Source organism: Agrilus planipennis, unplaced genomic scaffold (assembly GCF_000699045.2).
Source record: "Agrilus planipennis isolate EAB-ADULT unplaced genomic scaffold, Apla_2.0 scaffold228, whole genome shotgun sequence".
Taxonomy (NCBI): Eukaryota; Metazoa; Arthropoda; class Insecta; order Coleoptera; family Buprestidae; genus Agrilus; species Agrilus planipennis.
Genome location: NW_020439016.1, coordinates 109046 through 120122, shown reverse-complemented (window position 1 = coordinate 120122; position 11077 = coordinate 109046). Strand labels below are relative to the sequence as shown.

The window sequence follows — 11077 nt, the reverse complement described above, 5'->3', positions numbered from 1 at the left end:
TTGTTGGAGCATACGTAATCCTAAAATGTAGCATCGTACTACAGATGGCGTTTACCGCGCCATTTGTGGTATTTTCTAAAACGCGCTGTTAAGACAGCAGGTAAAAGTTAGTCTGTGTTCTGTCGGAGGTGTCTGCGACGCGCTGATGAGATCCAAAATGATAGGAATCGCGATCCGAGTCTGGCAGTTTCGTCAGATGTGGTCGAATTAATTTATATCTATGTAAGTCAATAAAAATAGGCGAGATAGGTTAGGTTACTAGGACACCTTCTCAGGCATGAAGGTCTAGTCAGAGACATTCTAAAGGCAGAAATAGGAGCTAAGAGGAGTAGAAGTAGACCTAGATTAGATTACTGTTCACAAATATTTACAGACATGGGATTTTCTAGTTTTAGGGAAACGCGAAGATTAGCTCAAGATAGAAAAAAGTGGAGGTGCGTGTCCAACTGATGACCTTATGATAATGATGCATGTGTGTAAGTATTCCACAATAAAAATCTTTTTGTGAACATGATTTTCGTGACTACGTGGGATAACTATGAACAGAAGTCTTACCTCTGGACATTGGTGAAATTAGATGTAATGAAATGCTAGCACTTCCCATGCTGTACCCGTACAGAGTTACACAGTTTGGATCTCCTCCGAAATAAATTACGTTATCTTTAACCCATTTCAACGCTAAAACTTGGTCCTTAAGACCGAGATTGCCCGGAGCGAATTTATCACCTGTGCTGATAAAACCTAGAACGAATAATTTTGTTAAATGCTTAGAGTTTTAAGTGCAATTAATTTCATTAATCAGCAGTATACGGTGAAGTATATATGTTACTGGAAATGTACATAATTCCTGAAATCGCCCGGAAATGTGTGAAATAAATTTTATTAGACACATTTCCTAGGAAATCTGTACATTTTCTAAATAGCAATCCCAAATATATTACAGGTGATACTAAATAGGCAATAATGCGACAGGCTGTTTGGAGATGTAGCTATATCCATTGGTGACGTCATTGTTTGGTTAGGGGTGAGAGGTGTATGACAGACAGGAGATCCTTCAATGCCCCTGTCCGCCGGAGACGGGCTGATATGTTAGATGTTAAAATAATATAATGAAGTTATCTTTGTTTCAGCAAACACGATGACCTTTAGTTTGTTATAGAGATGATAATGCTGATCATTTTCATTTATATATGTTGGGTGCGAAAATCATAATGATGCATACTTTTCGAGGACATTATTCCAACATATCAGCCCGCCTCCGGCGGGCAGGGGCATTAAGGTAACTATACTGTCATAAATCTACAAAATAACCACACAATAACGTTACTAATACATATACATCTCCAAACCTAACCTAACCAAACAATAACGTCACCATTGCATATACATCAGGCGATCGCACTTGAACCGCGTAAACACAAATAATTCTGATTCTCAGTTTACTAACGTGTTTTATTCATTTTATTCACAGAAAGCATCAGTTTTATACATTTCCTAGTACAATATCGGGAATTTCATACAATTCCTACGAAATGTATACATTTCCCAGGATATGAGTTTATTAAAAAATCTTTGAAACAATATTTTATAGATTTCCTAAATAGCCTCGGAATTGAACACAATCCTTAAATTTCATACATTTCCGGTAACATACACGTATATTTTTATTTACATTTGGTTAAACACATCTTGCAATATAAGACTGTCCCATTTTCTTTCTAGTATCGCAGTTTAAAGGATAAAACTAAGAGGAGTAATAAGATATAACATGAGACAGATATTAATATAATATTTGATATTAATATAATATTTGAGTTATATTTTTGACTTTAATACCAAATTTCTTAATTTTTAGTTACTTATTAGTTGTAACAGGTTTGAAGTAATCAATAATATTTGGCTTATATAGAAAACGTTTGATTATTATGCTAAGTTACAACGAACAACGGCCATGCTGAACAGATTCGTGAATGATTTCCATGTAATCAGGGCCGGCCTTAGCCATCGAGAAGTTCCGGGCGGGTAAACTTTTGCGAGGCCCTCGTCTTTGTGAAATTAGTTTTGATGATGATACTTGACGACAAATTCAAAGTTATTCATAAACAATAAATATAGTTATTCATAAATAATTGGAAAATTTTAATAAAAGACAGCAAATTTGCAGCTTTTTTAAGACTATTAAGAAATTCAAATAAGCATTAGTAAGTACTATTACTACGTAATAAAGTTAGATTGCTGCAAGAAGGCGCGAAGCCTCTGCAAGAGCGAGGCCCCGGGCGGTTGCCCTGCTCGCAACCCCCAAAGGCCGCCCCTGCGTACGGAACCCTAAGAACTACGCCGAATGGTGAAAATACCATCAAAATTTGTTGATCCGTTCGAGAATATTGATGGCGAAAAATTTTGAAAAATATTTTTCATTTGAAACGACATTCGAATTCCTAGTAAGATCGAGATTTGGTACTTAGCTGTTTGTGCTTTATAAACTTTAATAAATACGTCAACCGGTTAATTCGTTTAAAAGGTGTTTCTGCCCAAATACTAAAGAAACGTAATTTGAAACAATCATCGGATTTATAATTTCTGAAAACTCAATTACAAACGCTTGAAGAAATAACGAAAACTTTGAAGGGTAGCCTGCAATGTCGACTGATGTTTTTCATATTTTGAGAATTTACCTTCCTGGGCACTAACCCCTAGCGCCCCTAGTGTAAATCCAGTGCTGTGCTTGTGTGTGCTAAAAAGAAAAAATACCGACAAAGAAATGTGTAACTTCTATGATCTCGACTTACCTGCATACTTACGATTGGATACGTAAATTAATCTCAAAATTTATCAAATTCAAGTTTTAATTTTTTAACATTTTTTATTGTCATTTTTTTTGTTATAAAATTATATGTATAAAGAAGTATTTATTTGAAACGACATGACATCAGCATCATTGTAAATAAAAAATGAAATAAAGTTTTATAATATATTTTTACGAAAAATTTATTACTATGCTTTTATCTACAATATCTTTTTAACATTGATACAGTTATATACAACCGTTTCAACAAATATCGAAAATAATTGCTGAAAGAAGAGAAAGCTTTTTATTAAGAATGTATTTACAAAATGATTCTGTTAGTTTGTTCAACTTTACATATTCTTTAGTACCTTTTCTTAAACATGACTATTGTTTCCAGTGTTAAAAAAGCTTATTTCTAAACTCATACGTTAGTTTACAATACGGCATAGTTGAAAAATTAGGTAAGACGATAACCAATATGAAAACGAACATTTGTAAAATAGTAAAAATCTGTATCTCCAAATATAGAGGAAAAAACGAAAATTGTAGAGGTATTGATACATTTAGACTAAAGGACAAACATTTCGTACATATCAGTTCTTATCAACACGCCACAGGTAATTAGGTGATTTGGAAAAATCACCGGTAGAACCGAAAATCCTATGGAGTGCTGACAATGACTAATAAGTTCGAAATTGCGATTTGGTTTTTCGTTTTTTCGATAATGAATATTTTATTACAGCCATTTATTTTAAAATAAATTTAAAAAACTAAAACATATGAAAAAACTCAAAATTGGTCTTTATTACTCACATCCGGAATGACGTAACAGATTATTTTTTCTTTTTTTTTTTATTAAATGTTATAAATATATCCTCACATTAAACAGCTTTTGTCTTAGTTGTGATAACATATTTGCAAAGCGTTATTTACGCTGCTAGATGTATCAGTTATAGTATGAATTGCTGTTTAATGAAAAAACAAAGGTGAATATTATTGCAAAATTATTGATCAACCAGAATCCATTAAAAGTTAACATAACAATAACGTCCCTGAGAAAAACAGTATTTAGGCAAAATAATATTATATATTAGGGGTCATTTTTAAAATACGTCACACGTTAAGACGGAAGGAAGGGGTCGAAATATTATGTGACAAGAAGTGGTAGGACGTTGCGTGACGTCATATTTCAAAATCTAAAGTATTAAAATGCCAAATTTGAACTATTAACGAAAATTTAAAAATATTTCCAACTCTATCTGTATGGGCATAGGGTTCAAATATTTAAATTGTTTTAACAATTTGAAGGGGTGAGTTCAAAGTTCATGCATTCAAGACCATTGTTCGTAATTTTCATTAATATAATTAATAACCCTTTGCAGTGCTTTTGTGACGAACTGTATGCAAGTTATTGGTTCAGAACCCATATGTTGGAAAGTTGTTTGTGAATATCAAAATAGATGTTGTGGTAAGAATTAATTNAATCGAAAAAATGATTTCAAATTAATACCCCTAATCTTGTTTTAAATTCATAAAAATTAATGGTTTTTAGGAAAAAAAAATATTTTTGTCCTTAATTTATAATAATATTTACCATTCGAATTCTATTATTTTAGACTGCTAGCAACACTGCAGTGTTCCGAAGACGTTATATTGTGTCGGCCTCTTTTAATACCAATAACACAATCGTTGCATGGTTTAGTAACATTCCGTATCATGGAGCTCCATTATCACTAAATCTTGTCATGAATTCGATCATTAAACAGGAACTCGGATCGGATTATGAGATTAGAATTAATAATTATCCTCTACCTTTCACTATAGATACGAGAGTAAGTACATAAATAAGTTGATCTATTACAACACTTTTACAGACATAATAATTTTAGTTGAGACAATTAGCAAATGGAAACAACATGGGCTTTCAAACGGCTTTTAATTTGGGTTTTAGTATGGCATTTGTTTCTTCGTTCTACATAATGTTTTACGTTCGGGAACGTGTCATTAATGCAAAACATCTCCAGTTTGTTTCGGGAGTGAGTGTCGTCATTTTTTGGGCCGCGTCTTTTCTAAATGACATTATCACCTTTATAGTCACCGTAATATGCACCCTTATTACATTGGTCTGTTTCCAAGAAGATGGATTCAATACATTTGATGATATAAGTATGAAAGATTTATTTGTCACTTTCATTTCTAACTAATCTTTGAAGTTAAAGTCGTTGATTTTCACTTTTTCTTTTACAATCAATCAATTAATAGATATATCCCATACTTAAACTAATTGTACATTCATGTATTCTTCTAAATGAATTAGAAGGATGAGTAACTTTTAAAAAAACAAAGGAGATAATGGCTTTTGAGAATTTAGAATCCGGTTCATCCTTGAAAATGTAAATTTGAACATAGGCGATTTTTTTTCATTTTTGAATAAGAGATGTCGACGTTTTGACATCTATTTTATCGAACTTTTGGTAGAATTCATCAAATAAATCAGAAGAAGTTACAGTAATGCGACAAACCAAGAAAACTGGGAAATATGAAAATAACAAGAAAATTTTAAAAATTTAGAGCAATTTTAAATGCAACTAAAATTTATTTTAAAATTTCAAATTAAAGTCGCATTCATCAGTGATTTGACCTTAGTGGATTTCGATTATAGGTATTAAGATTTATCTTTAAAGAGAGAATTATCAGGTAGACTAAGCTCTAACAGCTGCCAAAATTTGTGTAGGCCAGAACTCAGAAAACCAACGACTTCAATGAAGAACCATCACAATGCTTCACATTAGATTCTCTTTTTAATTAAGTATCAAATATTTTGAATATAACAGTAATTTTGACTGATTTTAGATAGAATATTTTCTGTTTTCCTGTTCTTCATTTGGGCAGTTCTCCCTCTAACTTACTTGGCTTCATTCGGATTCTCCTCGCCGTCTTCAGGTTTCACCAGAATGACCCTTATAAATATATTTACAGGTAAACGCCACCATTTAACCACATTTCCTGTAACATATGTGCCCCCAGTGTACATAAATATGAATACCTTCTTTTTGTTTACTTCTATAGGGGTTGCTGCTTACTTAGTAGTACAAGTTCTTTATACAGATGGACTAGATCTAGAATACGTTGCTGACATTCTTCATTGGATATTTTTACTGATACCTCATTATTCATTCGCAACTGGAATTAACAAATTGAATTCTAAATATTCAACAAATGCCCTTTGCAGTGCTTTTGTGACGAACTGTATGCAAGTTATTGGTTCAGAACCCATATGTTGGAAAGTTGTTTGTGAATATCAAAATAGATGTTGTGGTAAGAATTAATTTTCCCATAATGAATTTTCGGAGTTCGAATTCAAACTTAAATTGAATAACTAACCAACGTACATGTAGTTATTTTAATAAGTAGTTTAATTTTCAAATGCAAAAAGGAAGAATTTGAAGAATTTCACCTGAAGCATTAATTCTAGCTGATCATAAGCCCAACAATCAGAATACCAACAATTTAAAATCCCGATAAATGAGAAATCTAATAGAAGAATCGAAGAAGGAACCTAAAGTATCCTAACGTAGTACAAATTTTATGGGCTTATGGGTGAAAATTTTGACTCATCAGGATTTTAGATTATCGGAATTTGGTCTGACTAATTTACTGATGTTGGGGTTGTGACTGTCGCGATTTAGAGAACCACCGCATATTGATATGTACTTTTTCTTTAAAAAAATGGAAACTTTTGAATACCCAAAAGATCTACCGTTCATACTATACTTTCAGAAACCAGTTCTTCCCGCTTTTTCCAAAAATTTCAGTGTGGAAATCCATTTTCTGTCTCATTTCGTGTAAATTTCAGATATCAACTTAAATTATTATGAATGGAAGGACCCTGGAATTGGAAGAAACTTGACATTTTCAGCTCTCGTTGGTGCCTTCTTGATAGTAGTCTTACTTTTGCTGGAGTACCGCGTTTTTCACAATCTGAAGTACTTTTTCAAACCCTTTTCCTCCAAAGAACAAGTTTCCGTCCAAAATGATGCCGATCCTGACGAAGATTTCGACGTTTTCCAGGAGAAACAAAGAATAAGAAACGCTGCCGTTTATGAACTTGAAAATACGAGTATTGCTTTACGCGACGTGACAAAATTTTACGGGAAATTTTTGGCAGTGAATAACATTTGTTTGACGGTTGATCGGTACGAATGTTTCGGGCTACTGGGGGTAAACGGAGCCGGTAAAACCACCACGTTCAAAATGATGACCGGGGATGTGATGATGTCGTCTGGAGACGCGTGGGTCAACGGATTGAGTCTAAAGGAGAACATGAACGAAATCTACAAACATATTGGATATTGTCCTCAGTTCGATGCACTTTTAGATAATTTAACTGGAAGGGAAACTTTGAAAATGTTCTGCATGCTCAGAGGAATCACGTACGAAGACAGTGAGGCCGTTGCGGTCAAGTTGGCTCAAGATTTTGACTTTGTGCGGCATTTAGACAAACAGGTTAGGGAATATAGTGGCGGGAATAAAAGGAAATTGAGCACAGCGGTTGCCTTGATTGGAGATCCGCTCATAATTTATTTGGATGAGCCTAGTACAGGTATGTCATAAATCATATGTTATAATGTTTCAGAGTTTTCCTGATTCTAAACTAAATAAATTAAAAGACTTGAACAATCATATCAAGGTATGGACAGTATATCGCCATCTACCTATATTTTCTCTAACTATACTATTTCAGAACGTTTAACAAAGTCCTTGCGATGGTATACAAGGTCTGTTAAAACAATTTTGTTTTTCATCAAAAATTATTTGTTTATTCATGAATATCTATTTTGCCCTCTTCAAAGTAATTTCCACCAGATATTGCAAACTTGTGCCAACTTTTTTCCAATCCTCGAAGCACTTCTAAAAATCATTTTTTGTGATCTCGTTTAGCTCCTCCTTCGATGCCGTCTTTATCTCCTCAATCGTAGTGTAGCGTAGCGTCGTCTTTTTATGGGCCTCTTCAGTTTCGGAAACATGAAAAAGTCACAGGGGCCAGAACTGGGGAATACGGTAGTTACGGCATTATTAGTGTGTTGTTTTTGGCAAAAATTAGCGCATAAGGACCGTTATGATAGTGCAAAAGCCAATTTTTGTTCTTCCACAAATACGGGCGTTTCTAGCAGATTGTTTCGCGCAAATTGCGCATAACTTGCAGGTAATATTCCTTATTGACCGTTCTACCCTGTGGCAAAAACTCATTATGCGTCACGCCCCTGCAATCGAAGAAAACTGTAAGTCAAACCTTCACATTCGACCTAACTTGTCGCGCTTTTTTCGCTCTTGACTTATGCGGCAGCTTCCATTGAACCGCGTCATAACCATTAACCCATTATTCTTCACCAGTTATGACCCTTTGGAGCAAATTTGGGTCGACGCGTCCAACAGATTCTTAGCAATATTAATGTGATGCTCTTTTTGATTGAAATTGAACAATTTTGGTACTAAATTCGCGGTCACCAGTCTCATGCCTAAATCATTGGTAAAAATCGAATGGCGGGAGCCAATCGATATGTTTAGATCCTTAGCAACTTCTCTAACGGTGATTCGACGATTGGCCAATATTATTTTCTTGAAAAATTTGATACAGATTCTTTGATCCATTTTTTGGAATAGAAAAAATCGAAAACGAGCCAAAACACGTGCAAGCAAAAAAGCTGTCAAAAATTAACTATACATTCAACATTATCGAACTTGTCGTGAGAGACATGAGTACCAACATAACGTCACTAAAAAATAGAAAATCGAATATATATAACCTTTCGCGATGCTTTGAGAACAGACTTCGTATACCTGGTCAAACTAATGGGAGACCCATAATATTACGTTAGGACACTTTGGTCTTTATTAATTGTTTAATTATTTATTATTAATCAAGAATTGTTCCCTATTCATTTTATTAATATCTCTTTCCATTTTCGAATTGAATGAACCAACTGAATTCTTTATGTTCATGCTGTCTTAAAGAATTTTTGTAAACATCACAAATTTACTGCGGTTTTTCAGAAAATTCACACACTTTTAATCAATTTGGGTTACAATATTCTTAATGCAATTTATGAAAACTCTTCTACCAATTGTACTAGTGATAAGTTACGACATACCTATGTAGATTATCAGTAGGTATATCAAATCAGTTTTGATCGATCCTTAATGATAGGTATGGATCCAGCTACAAAGCGCCATTTGTGGAATGTCTTGAGTTATGTACGCGAAAAAGGAAAGTGTTTGGTTTTGACTTCACACAGCATGGAAGAATGCGAAGCCCTTTGTACCCGTTTAGCCATAATGGTCAATGGAACATTTAAATGTATAGGGTCAGTGCAACATTTGAAAAGTAAATTTTCTGAAGGGTACACATTACAAGTTAAAATACGTAAAACTACCAGCGATGCCAATAATTTTCAGAGGGAAATAAACAAAGTGAAAGATTTTGTTGAAACAAATTTCCCTGGTGCCATACTTAGAGAAGAGCATCAAGAATTACTTAGTTTTAATATTAGGAATAAATCGTTACAATGGTCGACAATGTTCGGGATCATGGAAAGAGGAAAGACTGCTTTGAATATAGAAGATTATTCATTAGGGCAGTCGAACTTGGAGCAAGTAAGTTTTAATAAATATAATCACTTTTTTGTTGAAAAACATGTAGCAGGTAATGTTTCTCAAGATGATGTTCGACACTCTTTACCGAATAGTAAAAGAAGTTTTCCTTTTCCAATTTATTACAATTTTCCGATATAATGCATAATTATGGAGTAATTAACAATTAAGGCAGTTAAACAATTGAAAATACAACAATGAGTACAAAAGACAAAATTGAAAAACCGTTAAAAAGGAAAACCGATTTTCACGAACCATTAAAACAAAAGCCTGCAACAAATAGGAAAGGATTTGTTGGCTGTGCTTTGACTGTCACAAGCAATTGAAACTAAAGCCCAAAGAAAGCTTTGACTAGTTGCTAGTTACAACTGAAAAAGAAAGCTGAACTGGCTATCACTAGCAATTGAAATAAAGTCTAGCAACAACGAAAAAATACTTCGATTGATTATTACTGACATTTAAAACAAAAGCCAGTAATAAAGAGAAAACACTGTGCTTGATTGCCACTAGCAATATAGAAGTGACACTTTGATTGCTTAATAATTTTCAGCTTTAATTGTTAGTTAATCCATAATTACTTATCGATTCGAAAATGCGAAGAAATTTTCTTTCAAAATTACCCAGGGATAAGAATAGAATGTTTTCATTAGAATACTCACCGTTTTTAAGATTCTTTTTTATGTCTTTTAACGATTAATATTTCTTTCAGGTATTTTTATCATTTACCAAATTACAAAGAGAATCATTCTCGTAATTGTGATTAAACTAGTCAATTTTGTGATAACGTTCAAAATGGAATTAATAGATAAAATAGTACAATGTTGGAAACTATATGTACATAAGTATTTCGGAAATAGTTTAAAAGTGCATTTGTTTTATTACTGTTTAGACAGATTTTATTCTACTACCGTTTTCAAAGTACTTACATAAAATTTTATACTAATAAGTAAATAATTAGATGATAGAAAAACAAGGAATGAAAAGGAAATTACGGTGCTATAGATTAGTGTTGAAACTATTTATTGTTAATTGGCTATGAAGTCCCATATTTATCACGTGTAATGTCATTTAGTATCACTTCTGTGTTGACTTTAAGGTCGCTAGATACAGTTAATAATAATTTGATTTTAAATGTTTTTGTGTTCATCAGATTACGTGTTCCCATTTACCTTTTCCTAATAGAGGCTTTAAGCTATATGTATGTACGTATGTCTACAAATAAGTAAATATTTTTTTGTAATAGAAGTGCTAAAAATACTTAGTAGATATTTATTTTTAATAAAGGTTTGAATTTATTTCCCTTAACATCATTTCCTAAACTGCAAATGCATATTATATTCAGATCATGGACTTTTTATTAATTTTCCTGTAATCTATAAGTAAAGAACTGTTTTATATATTTTTTTCAAAATTTTAGGTTCAGTATTTAAAAAAATATCTATATATTTGAGGCCCTTACAACAAGGCCTTTCACTTGATATATCACACGGTACGGTTTACAAAACTTTTTTTTTTATTTCCTATTGGTCTCCCAAAAATGACCCTCATGTTCAAAATTTATTTATTTACGTTATGCGATCGTGTTAGGGTTACACAAATTCATATGTGTACTAAATTTCAACTCAATCGGTCCAGTAG

At 32.9% G+C, this 11077-nt stretch overlaps 1 protein-coding gene across 4 annotated transcripts in view; it reads left to right on the top strand.

The window, feature by feature from the left end:
- LOC108740749 (ATP-binding cassette sub-family A member 3) overlaps positions 1-10684 on the top strand; it is a 27062-nt gene extending 16378 nt beyond the window's left edge. For all 4 annotated transcript variants that reach the window (XM_018475198.1, XM_018475197.1, XM_018475200.1 and 1 more), the window contains exons 15-21: positions 4405-4620; positions 4678-4954; positions 5642-5767; positions 5858-6106; positions 6645-7391; positions 8997-9442; positions 10149-10684. In XM_018475198.1, coding sequence (XP_018330700.1) covers positions 4405-4620; positions 4678-4954; positions 5642-5767; positions 5858-6106; positions 6645-7391; positions 8997-9442; positions 10149-10193 — 2106 coding nt within the window. In that variant the 3' untranslated portion in view covers positions 10194-10684. The remainder of the gene's footprint in view (positions 1-4404; positions 4621-4677; positions 4955-5641; positions 5768-5857; positions 6107-6644; positions 7392-8996; positions 9443-10148) is intronic.
- Positions 10685-11077: the final 393 nt, after the last annotated feature.